The 26,431-nt window shown below is 48.8% G+C and overlaps 1 protein-coding gene across 3 annotated transcripts in view; it reads right to left on the bottom strand.

Annotated features, from left to right (window-relative positions):
• DGKZ (diacylglycerol kinase zeta) overlaps nucleotides 1–21,879 on the bottom strand; it is a 59,519-nt gene extending 37,640 nt beyond the window's left edge. For 2 of the 3 annotated variants that reach the window (XM_051966134.1, XM_051966135.1), the window contains exon 1: nucleotides 21,558–21,879. In XM_051966134.1, coding sequence (XP_051822094.1) covers nucleotides 21,558–21,808 — 251 coding nt within the window. In that variant the 5' untranslated portion in view covers nucleotides 21,809–21,879. Of the gene's footprint in view, nucleotides 1–3,266; nucleotides 3,415–21,557 lie in introns of those variants that run through there. The other variant, XM_051966138.1, reaches the window with a different exon arrangement.
• Between the last annotated feature and the right edge of the window lie 4,552 nt (nucleotides 21,880–26,431).

The raw sequence follows: 26,431 nt of genomic DNA, 5'->3' as shown, positions 1-26,431 counted from the left end.
TTTTTCTTAATCCCACCCCCCAAAAAAAAACCCCACAAAAAGACAACTAGGAAAATATAAAAAACTGTTTCTATGTGTACAATTCAACAAAACGCTTCTAAGAATAATCTATACACATGTATCAAGGTCATGCTTGATGAGTCTATGAGAAATGACCAAGCTGATATTCTATAACAAACTTTTTTATAGACACTTAATTGACTGAAAGGTGTCAAGAATACAGATGGCTACCATATTTGTTGACTATTTAAAAAGCACTTGATTTGGAAGAGTGAAGCATTCCCTTAAGTGCTCTTCTCTAACATAATATCAACATCATATGATATTCTTTGAAATATGTAACAACAGAGACAACTTCTTTGAAAGATATTCTGATCATTACTATCAAGAAAAAACAAATACATGCTTGCTAAAGGTCTCTGTCATTGGGAAAGCAAAGAGACCAAATGGAAGATGGATTTCATTTAAATATGAAATTCTCCAGATGGATTCAGTATAAAATGGGGGAAACAAGTGAACAAAGCCTAGAGACCATTCTCTGATATACAGTTAGATGGACAACCCACAGAGCTGACTCAACATGTCTACCTTGGACAGACATTGTGAGTGGACAATGAGTTGAGCCCGGGATTAAAAGGGAGTAGGAAAGTGGACTGGTTTGCCTCTGGGAAATTCTATCGTGTTTTCAATGATTCCTAGTTTCTCTCTGAACATCAATAGTTGTTTAAATCAAATTTTATTTTTAAGATTCTCATTTCCTAATTCCCTACTCTTTCATAGGAGAAAGAAAGAAAAAACACCCAAATAATTCCTATTATAAACAAAGCAAAACAAATTCCCACATTGGCCATGTCTAAAAAAAGAAAATCTGTTTCAGGCTGTGCTCTCTCTCAGTTAACGTCAGTATTGTTCCAGTGATACATGCGGCTTTGCTACAGCCTCAAAAGAATAAAAACTTAGTATCGTCCAAATGGCAATGTTGAGGTAAATGGTAGGTCTGAGGAGATATTGCTAACACAGAATCATTGTAAAGGTTATTAGACTATTGGATGTCTGGCCACGGAGAGGGGCTGGCCATGAGTGGAGATTGAAGGATAAGCCACAGACAGCCTAGGAATCCCACTGGTGTGCTTCAAATGTGAAGAGGTTAAGACGGAGGTTCTTAACCTTTCTGAGAATGTCAAGTACCCCCCTTTTCAGTCTATTAAAACCTATGGATCTTTTCTCAGGAAAAAAATAAGTCAAAATGGGAGGAAATGCTAAATTTCAATGAGAGATGAGTGAAAATAAAGATACAGGGTTTTTTTCCCCCTTTCCAAGTTCTTGGGTTCCATGAAATCCATTTTAAGAATCCCTGATCCACTTTGGTGGAAAGCTTGTACAACATCTACAGGAGTCTGTGGACAAAAGGGCACTTGGAGGCCACCACATCCATCGGAGAGTATCTGCAATAATGAGGCCACGCAGATCTCAAAGGACTGAAAAATGTTTTCTGCCAATTCTAAGCAGTTTCGAGTCATGAAGATGCCATAACCTCAAGGAGTCAAAGCTGCAGCGCTCTCCAAAAGCCAATGGGGGGCTCAATGGGGGGGGGGGCACCAAGAGATTTCAGCATGTCCCTGAGAAGAGATTGCATGTATTCGATTGCTGTGACTGCAAACTACTGAGTAAACAAAGGTAACTCTAAATAGCAACAAAATTCAGATAAAAAGCACGGCCCAGCTAACTTATCTCTCACACAAGCCCTTTCCTTTGACAATCTGGAAACCGCTAAAGTGCAAGGTCACGTGAATCACTGGTTTAACTCACTTGAATTTTTTTTTGTTGTTGGTGTAGCTTTTTCTAAAATTGTACATTGTGGAAAATTTAATTCTGAATGTGGTGGGATTTGGCAGGATGTGACCAACCGACATTTATCAATTTTTAAGAAAGAGAGACAAAAACAGAACCTATTTATAAGCTTGGTTACTGTTAATATCAGAGCAGAATTTCACACACAAGCTGCATTCACACATGCAGAGAAGGGTTTCTTCCCCTCACACCTACGTCTACACCGCCCCCCCAACACATACCTCCCTCCCTCTCTGCCATCCTCATTTCATAGATTCCAAGCTTGAAAGTTCTTAGAGGTCAACCACTTAGTCTCAGCTCCTTTTTCAGAGAAGTGAAATGCTTGGCCCAGAGTCAGCCAGCCAGAAAGTGTCCACAGTTCTAGACTAGTTCCTGATCCACACCTGGAGTCGTGATTTGGAGAACTCAGGGACTTAGTTTCAGGTGGGGGAGCTTGGTGGAGTGCTTTGCAGAACCCTGCCCTTAGGGGGAAGGTCTCTGCTGGGGGGTTACAAGAGAGCAGCTCCTGGGGGCTCAGAAGGGCAGGCAGGGGCATCCGTCTTCTCTCCCCTTCCCCCAATCGGTGGCCTTCCCGGACCGTTCACTTGCAAAGCCACATCCTGTGTTAGTGCTAACTTTCCCCATCCACCTCCCTGTGGCTCTTACCGGCTTCTTTCTCAGCTATGCGATCCCTCTGCCACTGGGGGGTACCCCTCCCTCCTGCCCAGCACCCTGATCCAGTCCTTGCTTTCCCCTTTGAACCCCTTTGTGAGCGGGGAAGCTGGGGCTGGGGTGGGCTGGATCCTGAAGGGAGGCAGGGGTGGGCGGCAGATGGGCAGCAGGCTGAGCTGGCGGGAGGGCCAGAGCCCGGCCTTTGCAGGGCCACGAGCCCGTTGGAGGAAGTTACACAATAGCCCCTCTCGGCTGTTTTTTCCTGAGACCACGGAGGGAATGAAAAACAGTGGGGTCTCTGAACTCTGCAGCCGGGAGGCCCTGGCTCGGGAAGCAGAGGCTCCGGGTTCAAGGCTAGGCTCTGCTACTTACTGGGGGGTGAGCTCGGGCAAGGGGCTTCATTTCCCTGGCTCTCAATAGCGTGTAGGAGGCGCCGCACGTTCCCTCCAGTCTCCTTCAGCCCTGGATCTTCCAGTCCCCTGACCCCCCCCAAAAAAAACAACTCCCCCAGAGGATCTCAGTTCCGCGGTTAAGGTCACCAATTTTGGGCACTCAGAACAACGTTTCTGACCCCCTCCATTCCCCCTCCCCCCTCCAAAAAAGCACAGATGCCGAGGCTTCCAAGGAGCAGTTTCCCTCCCGGGACACTCCCCCACCCCCCAGGTTGCTTCCCCAGTTCGGGCTTCCCCCGTAGTCCAGGGCTAGGCAGGCGCGGTGCCCCCCGGGACCCAGGGGCAGCCCTCTTCCGCTTCCCTGGTACCTACTGAGTGTCGGGGCCCGCGGCGGGCATCTGCGGGACGTCCCAGGAGCGGTAGCGCCACATCTGCCCGGCTGCCCCCGCCTCCTCATGGTGCGGGCTCAGCCACCTCGGGGCCGCATCCCGTGCTCCCTCAGCGCCTCCGCCGCCGCCGCCGCCTCTGCAGCCCTCACCCCTGCCACCCCCGGCACTCTCATCCTGCCCCCGCAGCAGCAGCTGCAGTGGCGACACTCTTCCTCTTTCCGCACTTCCTGAGCGGGGGGCCGGCACCGAGGGAGGCCAGCCGCCCCGTCAGGGCTGACCGCGGCCCCCGCCCCCTCCACCTCCTTCCCCTGCAGTCGGCCCGACTGCAGAGAAGCCGTAAGGACCCGGCCGGCCGGGCAGGTGAGGACAAGCCCTCGGAACAACAAAGAAGGCTCTCTACCCGTGAGACAGCGCCCGGGGCCAGAGCAGCTGGAGGAGCCGCAACGTGCCCTGCCCTGCCCGGCCCTGCCCTGCCCTGCCCGGCCCGGCCCGGCCAGCCCGGCCAGCCCCTGAAATTCTGGGGGAAATGGCAAGGGTCTCCTTAAGCCACCCATCACCTGGGCCCCTCATCTCTCAACTATTTCTCCTCATACCGCTAGGAATTGTCCAAGTGGGGTGCCTCTCCCTCAGTCTCCCCAAACTCCCAGGAAGCATCCAGGTGGGGTGCCCCTCCCTCAGTCTCCCAGAACCCTCAGGAAGTATCCACGTGAGGTGCCCCTCCCTCAGTCTCCCCATACTAGGAGATGTCCAAGTGGGGTACTCCGCCCTCAGTCTCCCAGCACTCTCAGGAAGTATCCAGCTGGGGTGACCTTCAGTTCCAGATCTCTGAGCCTGGGTGTCCATAAGCCATAGCATTTGAGACCTGCTGTCCTCTCTCCTTCCCTCAAAGGCAATAAGATCCAGAAATGTGGATGGGATCAGAGAATTGATCTACTTTTCACTCTCTCCTTTTACAGATGAGGTAAGTGAGACGGGGGAGAGGGGAATGTGGCTGGCCCAAGTCACACAAATAATGTCAGGATTTGAACCCAGAGCTCTGCTGAGTACTTTGTAGCACACAGTCCCAAACAAACCTGCTCATTTTACAGAGGAAATTAAAACCTAGGAAAAACCAGTAGAATCTGAGGCAGGATTTGAACCTGTCACCTAGGAGCCAGGAGTTAGTGTTCTTTCCCTTCTAACCCTACTGACTACTAAGTTTTGTCTGCCATCTCATCCAATTCCCTTCTTTAATCACTGTCACTCAAGTCTGGATAGACTGGCCTGAGACCCCCCAGGCTTTCATTTCAGGTCCTCTTGTGCTGTGCCTACTGTATGCATTCTCTCAAGTTCAGATAGACTGGCCTGAGACCCCCTAGGCTTCCATTTCACATCCTCTTGTGCTGTGCCAACTGTATGCACTCTCAAGTCCACATAGACTGGCCTGAGACCTCCCAGGCTTCCATTTCGGGTCCTCTTATGCTGTGCCTACTGTATACACTTTGTTGCTGTCCCCTGTGCATCTCTGCCACAGTCCAGGGGTAACATTTTCCTGTCTTAAAACAGGATGTCCTGGATGCCATAGCATGACAGGACAAGTTACAGCAGGTCCTCTCAAGCTGGGAAGGCCTCAAAGTGGGCCCTGCCAAATATGGCTGCTGAGTCTCTCAAGTCTCAGTCAGCCTGGAGGAAGGCACAGAAAGGCTGGCTACCAGAAGGACCCCTCTTCCTGGCCTGCAGCTTCTGTGACGTGGAGGCAGGATCAGAGCTCCAGAACTGGAGGGCTCTTCTGACACCAGCTGGTCTAATCCCCTCCTTTTACAGATGAGGAAACTGAGAGGGGAAGTGTCTTGCCCAAAATTGCACAGTTCGAATCTGAATCCAGATTAACATTCTTTCCTCATCGGGTGAAGCACCAGTGCCCCTGAAGTCTGGCCCACCCAGAAAGCCTTCTGTTAAAAGAGGAAGAGAATATAACCAGCAAGATCAATCAACACACGGGGGGAAAAATCTCATGCTCTATGCAATGTTCCACATTGCAATGGCCCCCCACCTCTGCTAAGGAATGGCTTTTCCAACTATCTCCTCTTCTGGGACCAAACTTGTTTTTTTATTTTTACTTTTTAAAACATCATCTCCACTGCTTTGTGGTTGTTCTTTCCATAGCAGGTAGTATAAAGATGATTGTTTCCATTTTACAGATGAGGAAACTGAGTCTCAGAGGGGTTCAGTGACTTGCCCAGAACTCCACAGCAAAAAGCATCAGGCTTGCTTTCCTTTATGAGTGAGAGGGAAGAGACTTATCTACAGTCACCTTCTAAGTAGCAGACAGACAGAGCTATTGAAACCCAGGTATAACCCCCTTAATTGAAATCAATGTGGAACCAGACAAGAGTTCCAGTAAGGTCTCTGGCTGTGTTGGAGTAAGGATCTGCCCAGAAGGATCTACACTGATCCCAAGTTTCTGTGTATCCCATGGAGTGGGACCTGCTGTTACCTGGCATGTCTTCTCTCTCTACCAATCACCTTTGAGGATGAAACTGAAAAAAAGACCCATGTCTGGCATCTCTAGGGAGGCTAGCTTGGGAGGATCAAAACAGGGCAGGGAGAGGCAAGAAAACAAAAATCGAGGACTGGCCTCGAAGCCCAGATTCAAATCGCCATATCAGTAATTGTTCATCCAACTCTTATTTTCCAGGTGAGTAAACAGAGACTTAGAGAGATGAAAGGAATTGGCCAAGACCTCTGGGGTTATATTCCCTGGGATCATAAACAACCAGTGAGAGATAGAGACAGGTCTTCCAAATCTGGTGCTGTTTCCATTATACCCCACTTCCCTCTGAGACTCTGTTTCTTCAACTATAAAATGAATGTAACAATACTTAGAGTACCTTCTGCATATGTGAGGGAGAACATTGTATAATCTTAAAGTGCTGTCTCATCAGGAGCTGCTGTTACTGTTCAGTAGTTCAGCCATTTTTCACTCTTTGTAATCCATAGCAGTACTGCCCACGGGGTTTTCTTGCAAAGACACTGTGGACTGGTTTGCCATTGCCTTCTCTGGTGGATGTGGTAAACAGAGGTAAAGGGTTTTGCCCAGGGTCACACAGCAAGTGACCATCAGAGGCCACTCGGGTCTTCCTGAGTCGGAAAGCATTTTGGCAGAACAAATACCCAAATAAAAGGGATTCTGGATGACCTGAATTGTAATCCTGCCAGGCAAGTCATTGAACTGTGGCTTTCTCATCTCTGAAACAGGGATAATAATAGCTACCTCATAGAATTCTTGTGAGGATTATCTAGATAGTGGCTTGCAAGCATTAAAGTACTCTAAATATTTGCATTATTATTATTGCTGCCGTTATTATTATGGTGGCTATGACCACCCCTACTATATTACCCTTGTGTCCAGGGCTGCCCCTGCCCTCCTTTTCCTAGGTATTGTGGGTGGCTACAGTAGTTCCAGTTATCCTTGAAAGCAGTGGAGAGCAGTTAAACAGAGGAAATGGGCCGGGGTTTATTTTCCCTCCGAAGCATCTGGAAGCCCCAGCTCCAGGAAATGAGGCTCCAGGAGGGGCCCAGGAAGACAGGAGGCTTAGGGAAGAGATAGGAGCCTGAACCTGAGCTGGTGCCAATGTGAGGCCAGCTGGGGACTCCCTCCCTTTTCCTTTGCAGCAGACCCCAGTTTTCTGGAGTCCGAGTCAGACTCACTTCCCTTTGCCCTGAGCCTCAGGGTAAAGGGACCAAGGAGTGGGTGCCCTTGGCAGACATCGATGCCGGGCCCGAGGGAGCCCAGGGCCTCTCAGAGCCCTTTCAAAAAGGCACAAGAAGAATCTGGGTAACATTTATTTTGGGCTCTGCTGGAGCCCTGGGGAGGAAGCTGTTCTACTTTTCTGCCCCTGGATTATCGAGTGGGGAGTTTGGGAAAGGAAATGTACCAGAGCACCATGCATGCAGCTCATCCCCTGGACACTCTCTGTCCTCAAAAAGGGCCAAGCTGACTCCTCTCCCAACTCTTCAGAGCCCTCCATTTATAGCCCTCCTCAGATACTCCATGGCTGTGTGACCTTGGCCAAGTGACCGACTTCTCTCTGCCTCACTTTCCCTGCCTGTAAAATGAGGGGTTTGAACTCATGACTTGTAAGACATCTTCCTATTCTAAAACCCAATGATCACATGACCTGACTCCTCTTTACTTCAGGGGTCAAAAGATTATGAATTTGAGAGACCCTGGGGACCATTTTACATATAAGTAAATTGAATCCAAAGTTTGCCCACAATCTCATAGGAATCAAGTCCGAGAGTCAGCACTGGAGAAGCAGCACAGTTGGGTGGAAGATGTGACTGGGTTCATTATCTAGAGTCCTGGGTTCAAATCCCAACATGTTATTATCACCCATGTGACTTTAGGTAGGTCACGTAATTTTGATGATTCCTCCATTCTCTCCAAGGCTTGAATTAGGTATTGCTTGTCCTTGCCTCCTCCTTTTTGTCCTTTATCTTCTTCCTCCTCCTCCTCTTTCTCCTTCTTCTTCACACACACACACACACACACACACACACAACACACACACACACACAGAGTTTTATTGCTACTTTTAAACAATGCTTCCCAATAACCCTTCCCAGAATCCCTTTTATAACACAAAAATTGCAAACACTTTGACTATCTCTGAGGATATTTGCCGCTTTCTGCCCCCAAAGCCCACCTTTCTACAAGAGGTAATAAGTGTGTTTCATCACTAGTCCTTTCAAGTCAAGATTGGTCCTTATATTCTTGAGTTCTGATATTGTATCCTAAATCTTCCTATTTTGTCTGAATTAATCCCACCTGTCATTTCTTTTTTTGTTTATTTGTTTGTTTTGCTATGGCAATTGGAGTTAAGTGACTTGCCGAGGGTCACATAGCTAGAAAGTGTTAGCATCTGAGGCAAGATCCACTGCGCCACCTAACTGCCCCTGTCATTTCTTACAGTACGATAATAATCCATTACATAAAATTTTGATGAGGATTTTGTTTCCAGATCCTTGCTTTTTTTTTTATTATTGTTTAGTCATATTCAATTCTCTGTCCATTTGAGGGTTTTTTTTGGGGGGGGGCAAAGATACTAGTTTACCATTTTCTTCTCCAACACATTTTACAGTTGAAGAAACTGAGGCAAATAGGGTTAAGTGACTTGCCTAGGGTCATATAGCTAGTAAATCTCTGAACTTAAATGTGAATTCAGATCTTCCTGATGCAGCCGTTTGCTACCATGTTCTATGACAGATATTTTATTATATATAACATCTTTCTTTCTGTCATTGAACCAGATGAGTGCATATGCCCTGTAGTGGGGTATACATCCACTTGGGGTGGGCATTTTGGGTATCTAAGTATGTGTCCAGTAGTGACTTTACTGGGTCACAGGGTAGGAACAATTCAGGCCTGCCCATAGTAAATAAATGACTACAAATTATTTTGCAGAACTCTTCTTTCATGTCAAATTTCTATTCCATCCTCAAGATCCCCCTCCCCGCCCCCCAGTCTCTGCCTTCTCTAATCAGAGATCTCAGAATTTCAGAGCAGATCAACTTAGCCCTGTCACTAATGTGGGTAAATCACTCCTGTCGCTGGACGTCATTTCTTCATCTGTCTGGAATAAAGAAATGAGGGTCCGAGCTCAGCCTAATTTTCAGAGCGCATTAGTGGGCACACAGTAGCTGATTAATAAATGTCGATCGACTGGAAGTGTTTTATTTTAGCGAAAATGAGATCTAAAAAAGAAAGATGATTTGCCTCAAGTTATATGCTAAGTTAGTGGTAGAGTCAGAGCTAATACTTGCAATTAACTTGTATTTCTATAAGAAAAATATGTTCTTATGTTTATTTTATAGTTGAACTGAGTTTCAGAGAGTAGAAGGGACTTATCCAGTTTAACTGTGAATAATAAGTGTTGGTGGGAAGATTCAAATACAGGCCTTTTTCCTGACTTCCTGTTCCCCTGGATACTCTCGGTACCATATGGAAGGTTTCTCTTTGCTAAGGTTCTCTGCTTCATGGGCCCCAAGATTTGTCTGCCCGGGAGGCGAGGCGTCTTTTCTTAGTCTCGTGAGCTTTCGTTCCCACTTCTTCTCACCCAACGCAGCACTTGGCACAGGGCTGGGCATAATAGCCATTCAATAAATCCTTGTCAAATTAAATTGGATAGAGGTGCCCGGAAGTCTTCACAAAGGGGAGGGAAGCTGGCTTCCTGTCTGCAGGAACGGAAGGAGTGAAACAAAGGGGTTTCCCCTGACATCCGGCCTTCCTGGCCCGCTGGGATGGGGCCGTACAGTTCGTCCCTGAGAGACCCCTGACTTATCCCGCTTGCCCAAGATCTGATTTTCCTCCCTCTCTCCAGTCTTCACAGATCTCTAAGACTCCCTTATACCCGAGAGGCCCAGCTTCTCCCCTGAACTGAAGAGACAAATGTCCCTGGCAGGACCGCTTACTGCCAAGGATCAAAATCTTATTAGCCAGCCCGCGTGTAGTCTCATTAAGGCTATTGGCTGGTCGGCAGAGGTGCAGGAGAGAGTCAGTTCGTACAGTCAATGACCACTCCTCCCAACACTCCTCCCTCACGGCCAACAAGAAAACCAGAACGAGACACTCCGGCCTCCACGCTGACGCATCCCTCAGTCGTCCCCGCCTCCCTTCCCGAGGGACCATTGAGCCCGGGCCAAAAGGTGGCATAATAATAGTAATAATAATAACTTCTTAAAATAGCTAACATTTATATAACATTTATTCTGTGCAGGCATCGTGCTAAGCCCTTTACAATTATTGTCTCATTCCATCCTCCCAACAACCCTGCAAGGGAGGGGCTATTATTATCCCCATTTTACAGATGGGGAAACTGAGGTTAAGTGATTTGCCTAGGCTCAGACCGAGGAAGGAAGTGTCTGAGACTAGATTTGAACTCAAGTCTTCCTTTCTCCAAGCCCAGCTCTCTATCCACTATACCACCTAGAGGGAAATCTGCTGGACCTTCCAAGGAACACTCTAAGCCAGTGTGGGTCAGCTGCAATCAAGTTTTTCCCTTACTCAGCCCAGAGCCAAGGCCTTTAGACAGAGGATTAGAGACAGAGAGAACTGACAAGATCATTTAATGCAATCTTCCCACCCCCATTTTACAGATGGGGAAAACTGAGTCCCAGGGAGATGAGATAAACATATCCCCAGTCACACCAGTAGTAAATAGCATAGCTCTGAGAAGGGGAAACAGTCGGTCAGACTCCACTTCTGCCTTCCAAGGCAGCAGTTCCTACTTCTACGTGCCCAAAGATTTCAGGGGGTTCATGAACTTTGATGGGGACAAATAGATTTACATCATTATTTTCAGGATCCTTTAATGGAAATGCAGCTTTTCCTCCAATTATTTAAAAGCCATGATTCTGAACTGAGACCCATATTCTTCCCTAGACTACCAAGGGGGTCCAGGACACAGAGATGGTTAGACTCCAGCTCTAGGAGTTTATAGCAAATCCTAATGTTCAATCTCTTCTTCTTAAAGGGAACATTTCCTTTTTGTGTGACCTTGAATAAGTCACTTAACCTATCAGTTTCACTTTCTCCAAGCCAGAAATAGACTTCCTTGTCTCACCTTTTTCAAAGCTCAAATATCACCTCCCCCAGGCAGCCTATCCTGATTTCTCAGTGCCCTCTCAATAGAAATTACTTTGTCTCTATTTTCTGCCTTTGTACATGTTATTTTCTTCCAATAGACTATAAATTTCTTAGGAGCAGAATGATTTCATGTTAGTCTTTTTGTCCATAGGACACAGCACAGTACCTGGAATACAGGAGGTGCTTACTAAATGCTTATTAAATGAATGAATAATGAAGCTATAAAGTGAGGAGGTTGGGTCAGATGGGCTCTGAGGTCCCTTCCAGTTCAAAAATCATCGATCCGATGTGTTACTCCAGTTAGATCTCACCCATCTCTCCTTCCCGAGACCCCCGACTTGGTCGTGTTCGTTCTGTGTGGCCTGACTGAAGCATGGGAAGAGCCAGAAGCAAAACTTCAATTCAAGTCCTCCTGAATGTTCATTAGTACGTCAGACCTGGCGGATCCCTAAAAACGGAACATGGGATGGCAGAGCCGAGAAGGACCTCGGAACATGGGATGGCAGAGCTTAGGATCTTAGGACAAAAAATGCCAAGAGTTAGAAGGAACTTCTGGATATGGAGTATTAGAACTGGCAAGAGAGTTAAGAACATAGGACAGAGACAAAAGTTGGAAGGAACCTCGTAAACTCCTCAAAACGAGGCTTCAAGCCCTCATTTTTTACATGTAAAGACATTAAAGACTAGAGGGAAGAAAGGATTTGCCTAGTGCCTTTAAGGGGAGGGCTGGATCTGAATTCCACCAAAATGGAATGACCTCGATTACTTAGGAGGTGAGGGGAATTTTATCAACCCAACGTGGAAGGAGTCCCAGGCTCCATTTGCCCAAATGGGGGGCTCCTCCCTGCTTCTGTTACTATGTCTCTGATGATTCCTCAGTCCTCTCTGCTGAATCCTCTCCCCTGTTCTGCCTCCTAATCATGCTGGTCTTCATGATATTTGTCCTTCATCTTCAAGATTATATTCTATATAACATAGATATACACACACACTATAGAAAGAGTTTCTATACTTTCTCCCTTGATGATCCCATCTTCTCTCATGAGTTAAGTGGGCATTTCTTTTCTTTTTTTCTTTTTTTAAGTGAACATTTCTTTTTTTTTCTTTTTTAAAGTGAGCATTTCTTTTCTTTTTTTTAAGTGAGCATTTCTTTTCTTTTTTTTTTAAGTGAGCATTTCTTTTCTTTTTTTTTTAAGTGAGCATTTCTTTTTTTTTTTAAGTGAGCTCTTCTTTTTTTTTTTTTTTTTTTAAGTGAGCATTTCTTTTCTTTTTTTTTTAAGTGAGCATTTCTTTTCTTTTCTTTTTTAAAGTGAGCTCTTCTTTTCTTTTTTTTTTTTTTTTTGAAGGGAGCATTTCTTTGCCAGTATCGGTGACCAGCTCTTGTCTTCCTCCAGAGCCTGTTGGACACTTCCCCTGAGATGTCCGATAGGCTTCTCAAATCCAACGCTCCCCACCCAGAATTCATCATTTCCCCCTCTAGATTCAGCCTTCCTCCAAACTTGCGTTTTTTTCTCGGGACAGTCCCATCCTTCCCGCCACCAAATCCCCAACTTTAGAGTTCTTTCTGATTCTCCTGCTGCCCTCACCCACTATCTTCAGTCATTGATTCTTGCACATCTGAAACAGCTCTATTATCTGTGCTCCTTTTCTCTACTCCAGTCACCCCTGCTTCCAGTCTTTCCCTCTTCCAATCCCTCCTCCACATAGGCAAGCTTTCCCTCAAATCCAGGTCTCATCTTGTCATTCTCCTGTTCAGACAGCTTCAGTGCTTCCCTTTTGTGTCTGGAATAAAGTTTCCATTTCTCAGCCTGACATAAGAAGCCCTTCAAGCCCAACTCCAGCTTCCCCTTCCAGATATCATTTGTTCTCATAAACTCTATATTCTAACCCAAATGGCCTGGAATACTTCCCCTTCGCCTCGTGGAAATCTTAGCTTTCTCCAAGATTCCCACCTCCGGTGGGAAGCCTTTCCTGGTCCCCTCCCCAGAGCTCTTGTAGTTAGAGGGGTGGATCTGCATATAAATCTGCCTCTCATCATTCACATGACTGTGGAGAAGTCATTTTACTTGCGTCAGAGTTTTCTCAATAAAATGTAGGCGTTCAGATGAATTCATCATGCATTTATGACGCTCTACACCTACTCTCTGTCTGGAGCTGGGCTAAGTGTCAGGGAGACAAAGATGGAACAGTCCCTTAAGGCACTTCTGAGTCTTCTGAGGTTGGAGGAGACCTCCCTACAAGTCCCTTCCTCGAAGCCTCTAATGGGAGACAGAAGTTGAAAGTTAAGGTTTTCATCCTTGATAGCTATTGGTTGTGAGACCTTGACCCCTGACCCGAGGCACATCACTTAAGCTCTCAGTGGCCCATGGATGCTCTGAAATGATAAGTTAAGGTAGAGCTAGGGTTTTGTGGAGCCCGAGGAGATCCAGTTTCCCTGCGGGCAGTGCCCTGGCCCAGTGAAGTCCCAGCTCCAGCCTGTTTATAGCTTTTGTCTCCCTGCAGCTGGAAGGAGGGTTTTTGCTGTCCAGAGCGGGCACTTAAGTGCAAGCTGAATTGGACTTTGCTGTCCTCCGTCTAGGGTTCCAGCTTCTCTGCCTCCCCCTCCTGAAGCACCTTTTCTCCGGCCTCCCTCTGAGCCCCTTTTCTCCGGCCTCCCTCTGAGCCCCATTTCTCCGGCCTCCCTCTGAGCCCCTTTTCTCCGGCCTCCCTCTGAGCCCCTTTTCTCCAGCCTCCCTCAGAGACCGGCTGCCCAGCCAAGGATAGCTCGGCCTTTGACCCTGCCCCCTGGGGACGGAGCACCGGGAATCAAACGTTGCAGCCGGAAGGGCCCCTATCCTGATCGGCTAACGCGACTGCCCCATGGACACCCAAAGTCACGCGGCAAAGAGAGCGCGGGCCCTGGGACCCCTCCCACCCCCCTACCGCCCTGGGCGGTTTCCTCGCGGCCACACTACTTTAGGAAGCCGTCCAGACCCCGTTACCGGGGAGGGGGGGGTGGGGGAGTGGGGAGAGGGAGGGGGGGAGGGAGTAAGGAGAGGGCCAAACAATGGGGGCCCGAGCCCCACCCTTGGCAGAGGAAGACCACGGGACGGAGTGCCCCGCGCTTCCGGCGCTTCCCGGAGCGAGCCGCTCTCCAGCCCTTTCTCTGTTCCCCTCCCGGCCCCCGCTCCCTCCCCAGGGTTCTGCATTTTTAATTCGGGACAGTATGTGATCTCTCCCGGCTCGCCGCCGCTTTATCCCGTTGCTATTTAAATTACAAATCGGCCCCATCTCCCTGTCACTCCGCGGGTTATTTTTAGCGGCTGGTAAATAGCAGCCCGGGAGCCGGATCAGGTGCCCCCTCCCACGAGGAGCCGTGTGCCCGCAGCAGGGGGCCATCCGCCCCTGCGTGCCCTGGCAGCTGACGCCCCGCCTGGCGGGGGCTGAGGGGGGGATGGGTGGGGACAGGGGCTTGGAGAGTCTCGGGGTGGGGCGGGGTGACGGAGGGGGTCAGGGGAGCAGCCAGCGAAAGTCACACTTCTTTCCCAGTTGGGGCCAACCTTCCCGTCGCCCCCCTCTCTCCCCCCCCCCCCCCACCGCTCCATCTCCTTCTCCTCCTCCTCAGCCCTCCCCCATCTTTCCAAGCTGAACTCGAGTCCCACTTCCTACAGGAAGCCCTCCTGGGTCAACCCAGCCCATACTAACATCTCTCTCAGAATCATCAATTGGCATTTCCGACCTTTCCCACTCGGGCCCCAGCCGGCTTTTCCAGAAGGCTTTTTCCTCTCCTAAAACTCCCGCCTCTCCTCCTGGAGCCCGACCTGCAGTTCCAGGAACAATAATCTCCCAGCCCCCAGCTTTTGCAGGGGCAGAAAACATTCCCCTCCGCCTCCTTATCGGGGAATTCTTTGCTACCTTTAAGGCTCAGCAGAAGGCGCGTTTCCCGATTCACTCAATTATTAGCCTCCTATCCCTGCATGTTTTGCGTATATCCTCTAGGTCCTTATTTGGGATGTTCTATCCCCAGACTAGAGTGTGAGCTGGGGGGGGGGGAGGGCTCAGAAACTGTATTTTCGTATTCCTAGTGTCCCCCCCCCCCATTTTGTATTTTATCCTCAGACTTCACACAGACAAATAAATGCTTCTCAATTAAAATCTCGGGGAAGAAGGGCTTTCGGAGGCAGCTTTTCCAGTCTGAAACTGACAGGCACCTGTGGCGCCTCGGACAAATGATGAAATCACCGGGAACCCTGTGATGGAGGGAACTCCCTGCGGAGGCAGCCGGTCCCTCTGGACCACTAATTATGAGGAGCCGTTGCCCTCCCAAGCTCTTCCTTCTGGGAACAAACAAAACAAATCCTGGTACAAAGGCTGAGGAGCACCGGCTCAGGGGATCCGAGTTCAAATGACACCTGGGGGAGGGCCCGTAGGAAGCGCTTACTGGACATACAAAGAAAGGCAAAAGCCCCGTCCCTGCCCTTCTCGTATCTACAAGGTATCTAGTGTGGGACTCTAGGCACTTAACCCTGTTTGCCTCAGTTTCCTTAACTGTAAAATGAGCTGACAAAGGAAATGACCAGACTACCTCAGGACCTTTGCAAAAAACAAAAACCCAAGAGTTGGACACAACTGAACAACTAAAACACTTGTCCTAAGTCATTTTGGAGGTCTCTCCTAGCTCCAAATCTCTGAGTTTATGAGACGCTAAGTGCTAAAGGGATTGTAAAATGTCCGGTGTCCAAAAGGTGGGGAGTGGCTTGATACTCTCAAAGGGGCCGCTAGGTGGCACCATAGTGCACAGAGTTCTAGGGGTCAAGAAAAGTCATCTTCATGAGTTCAAATCCAGCCTCAGACACTTCCTAGCTGTATGACCCTGGGCAAGTCACTTAATCCTGTTTACCTCACTTTTCTCAGCTGTAAAATGAGCTGGAGAAGGAAATGACAGACCACGCCAGGATCTGGGGTCACAAAGAGTTTGGACATGACTAAAATGGCTCATTGTACATGAGAAGTAAGCTCAAGGGGGAAAGGGGGGAGCTGTCTTAAAGGCAGCCAGGGAAGCTGCTGCAAGTCTGAGGAAAGGAGAGGGTGAGTTCCGGGCATGGAGGAAAGCAAGTGCCAAGACAGAATTGGGTGAAAGAACATCCTTTGTGAAGAACAACATCATTGGGTTATAGAGAAGGAGGGGTGTGTATGTGTGTGTGTGTAAGAAGCCTAGAAAGGTATAAAGGGATCAGGTTATTAAGGGCTTTAAATGTCAAGCAGAGGATTTTATATTTGATCCGAGACATAATAGGGAGCCACTTCCCCTGTGACTTTCCTCATCTGTAAAATGAGAGCATGGACTAGGTGACCTTTGCAGTCCCTTTCAGCCCTAGATCCATTATCCTGTGATCTTATTCTTCTTCCTCAAAATGTCTTACTCAAAGGCTTCCAGACAGCTGAGCGGAGTGGGCTTGGGGTTCAAGGGACAGCCGGGTGCAGGCTGAACCTCGAATCCTTATCAATCCCCTCATTTCTCGGAGCCTCAGTTTCCTTCTCTGTACAACGGAGTAACAGATCGCCAGAGTACCTTCCGAAAAGGTTTGCTGGGAGGTTGACATGAGATGATGTTACGTAAAGCCCTCTGTTCCACAGTTCCATAAAAACACTAATTGCTAATTACCGGAGCGCCTCAATGCAGCCTCATTTCTATCCGGTGGCTTTTTGTTGCTTCTCCCAGTACAGGGTCCTTAAGCATAGCAGGCCTTTGGAAGGACCACGTGATTCTCACGTGGTCAGTATGGTGAGAAGAGAACTTAATTGAAATCGAAAGATTTGGGGAACACAACCTAGCTCAGCCACCTGCTTGCTGTGGATTCCTGGGCAAATCTCTTCATTTCTCTGGGCCTCGGTTTCCTCAGCTGTAATATGAAGGAATTGATGAGATCAGCAGTTCTAAAAAAATCGGAGAATCCTTTTCGATTAAAAATGATGGAGAACTCCATGAACGTTTATTCATGTAGCTATTTCCTCCAGTGAACGTTTATTCATGAAGACTTACAGCTATTGATATTTACTGTATTCGAAATGTAAACATCTTCCTAATATTATTATGAAATTAGTTTTGTTCTTTGAGACCACGGTTTGAGAATCGCTGGGCCAGATAATAAGAAGGGGCCAACTAGCCTTTACATAGCTTTGCAAAGCTCTTTATAGATGTTCTCTCGCTCCTTACTACAATTCAGGGATAGTTGCTACCTCCGTTTTACAACGGAGGAACCTGGGACAGAGAGAAAGGGATTTACCCAGGGTCACGAAGCTAGAATCTGAGTCTGAATTTGAACTGAATCACCCACCCACTTTCCAGCTCAAAATCTGACATGGTTCCCACAATAAACGTAAACTTCTTGCGGGCAGAGACTGCTTGATTTTGGGGCAAACTCCAGTGCTTGACATACAGTAGGCGCTTAATAAATGCTTGTTGGATAAATGAGTGAATAAGTGAATGATTCTAACTATTATTGGCATTGGGTACCAAGCGACCAGGCATCTTACCTAAGGCTACGTTTAGTCTGGGCTTTCCTCCCTTCCAAAGCGAACGGCCCCAGCTGACTTCTTTTTTGCTCCAGCCCCCTTTTCTTCTGGTTGTATTTACTGGTTGGGAGACAAGCCACAATCTTCCTCCGGTGTCCTGATTGGTTATTCCCTCTCTGGCCACACCCACCTAGCGCGAGCCTCAGATCCTGCCCCTCCCACCGCACAGCCCAGTCCTGGGGATGTGAGGAGCCGAGTGATGGGAGCGAGTTTGGGGGGGCAGAGACCATCCCTTCTGCGGGGCTGCGGAGCAAGGTTTCCCTCTCCTCACCCCCGCTTTCGTGGCTTATGAAAAACCGGGAAACCAAAGGAAGACTTCCGGCGGTCTCAGCCTGTGCTGACGCCAGGGCAAGGAGAGCTCAGGAAGGACAGCTCCTCTCCTTTGGCTCTGTCTCCCCAAGGCCCAGCCCGGTGCCCGGGACACAGGTGCTTTGCACAGCTGAGAGGGCTCCGGGTCCCAAGGCCGACCCCTACATTCCGACCTGTGACTTCTTTCTCCTATTCCTTTAAGGAAGTAAACACCTGTCCAGAGGGAAAGCATCTCTCTCTCTCTCTGTCTCTCTGTCTCTCTGTCTCTCTCTCTCTCTCTCCTGAGGCGATTGGGGTTAAGTGACTTGCCCAGGGTCACACAAAAAGCATCTCTTTTAAAAGGTTAAGCTCAACTCCTGTGAAAGGCTGTCTAGAGGACCAGCTGCTGGTCCCTGGGTGCAGGAGGAGGGGATATTGCTTGACCTATTGCCCCTTAATTAGCACCTGACTCAAAAATGAACAGGAGCAGATGAGCCCTGACCCTCTATCTTCAGGCTCACTTTATGTGGAGGATGGAGCCCTCCTCTGCCTGCATCCTTTTCTCTCTGCCCTTTCTCTCCATGGAGGAAGGCTTTTCATCCATTTTTTAAAAAAATTAACCATTCACCAAGTGTGGAGAGGAAGATCTAACGGAGCATGATCTCACCCAGAGACACAGGGATCCTAATTCTGAATTAGGGACTTAGAGACGGGGGCAATTGGCTTGAAGTAGAGGTTAAGGGGCTAGAGTGCAGGCTGAAGCCACTCACTTTCATCCATTATCTCTATCTGTCCCTGATTTGGGCCCAACCCTAAGTTCTGGCCCATTTCCCTAGAGTTTGGTAAATCCTGAAGTATGTCAGAGAGTTGTCCAGCTCAGAGATCCTCTGATTTAAATCTTTCATCTTAGAAGTGAGAAAAATGAGGCATATGGGGGTTAAATGGCCTGTCTAAGGTGGCTTAGTCAGGATTTGAATTCAAGACCCCCGACTACCGATTCAGTACTCTTTAGTATCCCAAACTGTCTCACCAGGACCAGAAGAGAGATATTCTTCTCTGAACTTGTGTTTCCTTGGGCCAGAAGGGGTTAAGAAGCGTGCCATCAGTGGGGAATCACAATTGTTTTCCTGGTTGGTTTGTTTATTTTTTTGGTGAGGCAATTTGGAACTTTTTCAGAGAATCACAGCAGGTAAGTCTTAAATGTCTCAGGATTTGAACTCAGGTCCTCCTACCTCTGGCACTGATGCTTTATCTACTGTGCCATCTAGCTGCCCCAACAGTTGGTTTTCTTGAGGAAGCTCTGGATCTATTCATTTTTTAAAAATCATTTAAATTTTTTTTCCAGGATCCATTCATCTGGGGGCAGAGGAGGGTGGGCGGCCAGCTTTGATTTCTTCCTCTTCTCTAGGGTACCTCCTCTCCCACACTGACGCCCTGTCTCATCCCTGTTCCCTACCTCTCTATGGCAGCTAGGTGGCACAGTGGAGATAGCTTTGGGTTTGCCATTGGGGAAACCTGAGTTCGAATCCTCTATCAGATACTTACTAGCTGTCTCCCATTAATCTCTCTCAACCTGTTTCCTTCACTATAAAGTAATCATAATAGAACTATCTCAAACATCTCAAATGACACATTCACAAAGCGGGTACCCCTAAGCTTGGCACACGTATAAATGCTCCTCCCCTCCTTCTCCCCCTTCCTCTCCTTATCCCCTGACTCGAGTCCTCAGGAGTGAGTGGGAGAGGTCAGGCCTTTCTCCAGGTGAGATGACCAGCCCTCTCCATGGCCCCTCCATTGGAAGGGAGGCCATTCAGGCCCTTAGTCCCACCCAGACCTCCTGCTAGTGCTGTCTCTCTGAGGTCATCCCTCACCTACACTACACTGTACAGGAGCCGGCTGACTTCTCTCTCAGACTGGGAATTCCCTCAGGCCAGGATCAATATTTTTTTCAGAAGCAAGTGCTAGGAAACCCAAATGCAAATCTGGTCTCAAACTTATTCCTGGGCAAGTCACTGAACCTATCTCATCCTAGGGTTTTTTTTTAATCCCTAAAACGAGGATAGTGATAGTACCCATCTCACAAAGTTGTAAAGGAGATTTTGTCTGTATATTATATATAGAAATATAATATGTGTGCGAAGCATTTTAAAGTTCTATATAAGTGCTAGCTCTCTTAATTGTCGTTATTATTCTTATTACTGCCTTTTTTTTTTAATAGCCCCGGCATTTAGCACAATGCCTGGGATATATACATACACGTATGTATATATGACCCAGCTCACCCATGTTGGTGGGCTTACTCGTTTCCCTCCAGCTGTCCCGAGTTCCCTTCCAGATACTCCCCCCAGCCTCCCCACCTTCCTAGGCTGAAAACAACCTGATTCTCCTAGATCTTTTCATTCTATGTTCCCAGATTCCCCAAAGGGCTCAACTTTCTAATCAAAAGCCCCAGTTCCTTCAATCCCATTTCTCTACAGGACTCCCCTGAGCTCATCCATTTCATGCCCTCTACCCAAACCCTATCCCATCCTCCATCTCTTCTGGCATCCTCCTTCTTTCTCCCTTCCCCAGCCAAGCACCTCCTCTCAATTCTGTTTATCCTTCTTTGGTGATGCTCAGGAGCCACCGGTGACTCCCCCTACTCCCAGGTGACGGGCACACCAACAGGGGCAGCTGTCCTCAACCCCTGGTTGCTCACCCGTTATAATATTAAGGGATCAAAGAGGATGTGGCCCACATTCAAGCTATCTCCCCGAGCCCATTCCCTGCCCTGGTGTAACTATTCTTTCCCTCCCTCATCTACCCTTCCAGTGGGAAAGGTGCCATGTTGCTGAGCCAAGAGGGCTCCCTGGTATCAACCACACACGGTTCTGTAGCAGGTGATAAGGAGATACAACTGATGGGGCCGGGGTGGGCAGCCTGCCAGGCCCAGTAAATTGTTCACACTCGGAACTGGGCTGCTTTAGAGAAGCTCTTTCCCGGCAGTCCTCGCTTCAGCCGGGACAGGCTCCCCCGTGTAAAGCTTTCTGTGAAGTCCAGTGAAAAGTTTTTTTGCATATGGAGTGGAAGGGCCCAGTTCTTATTATCTATGTGGGCCGGGGGAGCCATTAGTTCTCTTTCAGATCCAGTACAATGCACTAGGAGAGAGGTGGGCTCCATTTCTCTAAGATCCCTCCGATCTCATGGTGCCCGATTGGGGCAGGAGATAGGATTCTGTTGTGCCCTTCTCCCATGTCATGATTACCCCCTTTCCTCCATGTTTCTCTTCCTCAAGCCAAGTAATGGGAAGAATCCAATTGCAGATGGACAGCAAATGTTTCTTCCAACTGCTGCTGCTAGGTCAGGAGGGGGCGAATTCCCTGGGCCCCTGGCTGCCTGGGCAAGCTCGGGATGGGGGAGGGGGCGGGGAGGCAGGGGGACGCAGGAGGGAGGTGCGCCAGCATCCATCTGCCTCCTGCCCCCACCGGGCCGAGGAGGGGGATGGGGCATCTCCTTGCTCTGTGTGCGCACCCTGGGCCCCCAGCAGAGCGTCAGTCACGATCCAAAGGGGAATGCTTCCAGGCTCCCTAAGCAGCAGAATCCCCCACCCGGGGGGAGTGGGGGAAGCGAGCCTCTCACCTTCGCTGCCAAAGGTTGATTAGAAAGGCGCTTAGGGGGATGGCAAAGTCCCGGGCAGGGCAGAATGGTACGATAGTTGACTGTGGGCGCAAGGGAAGGCCCCAGGGCAGTGGCAGGATCCCTCCTGGAAGGGTCTCGGCTAGAGGCTCCTCATGCCCCCCTCCCCTTCCCTGCACGTGACCTTACCTGTAAGACACCTGTTTCCTGAGATTTAGCTGCTGAAATTGCTCCTCCACCGGGGAGTCCTCGGTCGTGCCCCGGGGCCACGCCAGCCTCGGCAGCGACAACTCGGGCCGCGCCGCGCCCCCTTCCTTCCGCCAGCACCTTCGTCTCACCACCTCCTCCTTGGCCTCCGCTCCCCGGCTCAGGCCTTTGCCGTCCCGGGGGGTCCCGCCGCCGGGGATCGAGCCTCCTCCTTTCTTGGATCCCTCGGCCATCGTGCGGCCGCCCTTCCGGCTGGGGATCCGCGCGACGGAGCGCCGGCCGGGATACCTGTGGAGCTGGGAGCAGGTGGACCCGGAGGCCTCGGGTTCGGGCCAAGTTCACGGCTGTCCTCTCCCGGTCTCCCCCCTCCTCCGTCAGGGAGGACGCGGCTTCGGGGGAGCTGGGGCGGGGTGCTCCCCTCCCGAGAGCCGCCGGAGGTGCCGAGGCAGGAAGGAGGCAGGGACGCACGCAGCTGGAGCCCGAGCCAGGGGGCACCGGGGCAGCGGGGAGGGTATTGCCTGCGGGGCCTCGGCGGGCTGCGGACGGGCGGCCCTCGGGGGTCCGGGCGGCTCTGCGCGCAGACTGGGGGGCTGCGGACAGCTGCGGGGCACGGCGGCGCGCGGCGGGAAGGGGCCCGAGCTAGCTCTGCGCTCCGCGCTCTCCGACTCTGGCTGTAATGTCACCTTCGAGACGCTCGCAGCCCGCCGTTTAACCCCGTAGAGGCCGGAGCGCAGCGCCCAGCAGCGGCCCCCGCGCCCTCCGAGCGCGCTCTCCGGCGCCCTGCCAGTCCTATTCCGCCCGGGGGCTCAGGCTGCGAGAGTCCGGCGGGATGTCGGCGCTCCGCTCGGCCGCCTCCGGCCACCTCCGCCCCGACAGCTCCTCCCAGGCCGAGCCCCTTCCCAGCGGCGCGGCAGCTGCCAGTCACCGGCCCCCTCAGCTCCGGCTGCTGTCAATCTCTCCCACCTTCTCAGCGAGCAGCCCTGCCAACCGCTCCCCCTACCCCCGCACCCCCCTCACGTCCTCGGGCCTGGCATTCGCAGCCTGTCTGAGGCAGGTGGAGGGCGGGGGGCCGGGGAGGGGGGGTGCGGAGGAAGGCGGGGGCGGCTGACACAGGCACGACTTTGGAATTGGCTTTAACCCTGTGAACTCCGGCTCTTCGGAAGGCCAGCTGGGACGGGAGGAGTGGGGGAGGGAGGGAGGAAAAGCAACAGCCCGGAACCAGAGAACCTGGCCTTGGATTTGGGCTCGGCTGCTTTACAGGCTGGGTCATCTTTTCCAAGCTTCGAACTCCCCTCCCCCGGACATTTCTGAGGCACTGGTGTGTGTGTGTGTAGGTCGGAATGGTCAGCCCTCCTGTCCCATCCAGTAAGCCTCAGACTGCAAAGGAGAACCCTTATTGATCCTCCTAATAGCCCATTGGCTAAGCCCCTTTAAGCCCCCTGGATTCTGGAGCCTCCGAATTTGGGGTTCAGACCCCAGAGAGTCTCCTCAGTCTGGGGGTTAGATGCTGATCGAGAAGGTGAGAGCCCCTTTAAATAAAATCACCTTTAGCCCCTTCATTTCCCTCTCCCTCTTCATTCCAGCCAGTCCTTGGGGTCCCTTCGTTTTATTTCTCTTTTCCATTCTTCCCGGCAGCCCCTAGTTCTGACCCTCATTACAACTCGCCTTGACGATTGCAATAGCAACTATTCCAGTGGTTCTCAGAGTATGGTCAGAGAATCCTGGGGATCTCTGAAACCCTTTTAGAGGGTCTACAAATTCAAAAATAGTTTTTATTTCCAATATGGTAAATGTCTATAAATATGATCCAGATAAAACAAAAACGCTTTGGAGAGATTCTTAATCATTTTTAATAGGATAAAGAGATTGAAAACAAAAGTTTGAGAAACACTGTATTAGACAGTAAGCTTCATGAAAGCAGAAACCCTGTCTTAACTAAACCCCTTCTCCTCCCCACCTCATCCCCTCCCCCCCCAAAAAAAATCAGACATCTAGGCCTGAAGGTAGAAAGAATCAACTTCAAAACTGATCTTAAACATTTACTAACTGGGTGACTCTGGGAAAGTCTTAGCTTTTTCTCCACTGTAAAGTGCGGGCAATAAACAGCACTTAACTCTCAGGGTTGTTATGAGGAACAAATGAGATAATATTTGTAAGCTGCCTGACATGTAGGTGATTAATAAATATTTGTTTTGCCCTGGCCTATGCACAAAGTAGGTACTTAATGAATTAAGAAATGCTTGCTCTGCACTGACCTGTGGACACAGTAGGTGCTTAATGAATTAAGAAATGCTTGTTTTGCACTGGCCTATGTGGGTGCTTACTGAAACTTTGATGAAATAGATGAAACCAGACTGGCTCCTGACTGTCCTTTGAGCTTCTGGTCTTTTTTTTATATTATTCTTAGAGCTTTTTATTTACAAGACATATGCATGGGTAATTTTTCAGCATTGACCCTGGCAAAACCTTCTGTTCCAATTTTTTCCCTCTTTCCCCCCACCCCCTCCCCCAGATGGCAGATTGACCAATACATGTTAAACATGTTAATGTTAAATACAATACATGTATACATGTCCCTACAGTTATTTTGAGCTTCTAGCCTTTCTCCTTTCCAATCCACCCTACACTAAATCAGTCTTCCCAAAGGATCTCTTCTCAGTCACTCCCCCTCTTACTTTCAAACTTGAAATAACTCTTTCTTGCCTACAGAATAGCTCTAGCGTCAGAGAGCTTCGATGCTCAATTCACAACCTAGTAAGAAGTATAAGGATGTTTATCTCCATTATACAGTTGAGATAACTGAGACCCTACTACCCCCAAGTCACAAAGCACAGCCTGGTTTAGGTGCCAATCTCCGTAATGTGCTCCTTCTATTGACACCATACTGTCCAATAACCAAGGCTGGTATTTGTTTTGCTTGACTATTCATATTTGTTTAAAGGCTTCTGTTTGTCCAAACTCCTTAGTCTGGCATTTAAGACTTAATTTGACCTTGGCTTTTTATAGAGAATAGTGTTTTAGATCTAGAGTGAGGAAGGTTCAAATTCTATTAGCTGTGTAACCATAGGAGAGTCACTTTGTTTTAGCCTCAGTTTCCTCATGTGTAGAATGAGAGAGCTGAACTGGATGACCATTGTTTCCTTTCAGCTACAGATCCGAGATCTTAGGACTCTCTTGGCCTTCTTCCCATTACTCTCCTCAGACCAAACTAAACTATTCATTCTATTTATTTTCCTGCTTTCTGTCTCTGCTGTGTCCTTTTAAAAAATGTCTTGAAATTTTTCTTATCCTTCAAGGGTCAGCTCATATTGGCTTTATTCCTTCTACAATCTTCTCTTCCTTCCTTCCTTCCTTCCTCCCTCCCTCCCTTTCTTTCTCTCTCTCTTTCTTTTTCTTCCTTCCTTTCTTTTCCTTCCTTTCTTACTTCTTCCTTTCTTTTTCTCTTTCTTTCTTTCTTTCTTTTTCTCTTCCTTCCTTCCTTCCTTCCTTTCTTCATTTCTTTCTTTCTTTTTCTTTCTTTCTTTCTTTCTTTCTTTCTTTCTTTCTTTCTTTCTTTCTTTCTTTCTTTCTTTCTTTCTTCACACATTGCTTTATGAATCACATTAGGAGAGAAAAATTAGAGCAAAAGGGAAAAACCATGGAAGTGAAAAAAAAAACACAGGAAAAAGAAGTGAACATAGCTTCTGTTGCTTTACATTTAGTCTCCTTAGTTCTTTTTCTGGATGCAGACCTTCAACAATCTTCTACAGTCATTCACAGATCCATGGGCACTTTCCTTTGCTCTGATCTCCTCATATTGTGCCTTGGACTGTTTCTGAGTAGGCGCCTACCTCTCCTATGAGATGATCGACTCTTTGAAGGCAAGGCTCACACCTTGGGCATCTTCACAACCTGCAGATCACTAACTACCAATCTGAGGACCCAGCTCGAGTCACTCATTTGGCAGATGAGGAAACTGAGTGGAGAAATGTGTGCCCAAGTTCATAGATGGCAGAGCCAAAATCTGAACGCCGGGCCTTTGGTTCCAAATCCAGTATGGTATTGTTGAAAGAGTGCTGGTGTTCGTGTGTGAAAATGTTTGTGCAGCCCTCTTTGTAGTGACAAGAAATTGGAAGCTGAGTGGCTGCCCATCAGATGGAGAATGGCTGAAAAAGTTATAGTGTATGAATGTTATGGAATATTACTGTTCTGTAAGAAACGATCAGAAGGATGGTTTCAGAGAGGCCTGGAAAGAGTTACCTGAACTGATGCTGAGGAAAGTGAGCAGAACCAGGAGATCATTATACACGGCAACAACAGGATTATGTGATGGCCAATTCTGATGGACGTGGCTCTTCTCAACAGTGAGGTGACTCAGGCCTGTTCCAATCGATTTGTGATGGAGAGAACCCAGAGAAAGGACTGGGAACTGAGCATGGATCACAAGGTAGCATGTTCACCTTTTTTGTTGTTGTTATTTGCTTTGAAAACCTGTACATGTTTAACCTATCTTGGATTACTTGCTGTTTAAGTTGGGGATGGGGGGGAAGGGAGAGAAAAATTTGGAACCCAAGGTTCTGCAGAGGTAAATGTTGAAAATAAAAGGCTTCAATAAAAAAAGAAAGAAAAAAGAAAGTGCTGATAGGAGTTGGAAGTTCAAGGTGAAAATTCTGGTTCTGCTTCTTACCATCAGTTTGACCTTACCATCAGCCTCTTTGGCCTCAGTTTGTCATCTATCAGTATGACCTCTGAGGACCCCTCCAGGGTAATTTTATAAGTCAAAGCTGATTCCTTTGTTTCAAAAAAGTTTCCCCCCTCCCTTGCCCCCTTTTCCTAAAATTAAGGCCTTACAGCTTCCTGGAGGCCCTGAGCCTCCC

Source organism: Antechinus flavipes, chromosome 6, assembly GCF_016432865.1.
Source record: "Antechinus flavipes isolate AdamAnt ecotype Samford, QLD, Australia chromosome 6, AdamAnt_v2, whole genome shotgun sequence".
NCBI lineage: Eukaryota > Metazoa > Chordata > Mammalia > Dasyuromorphia > Dasyuridae > Antechinus > Antechinus flavipes.
This window is presented reverse-complemented; position numbering and strand designations above follow the sequence as displayed.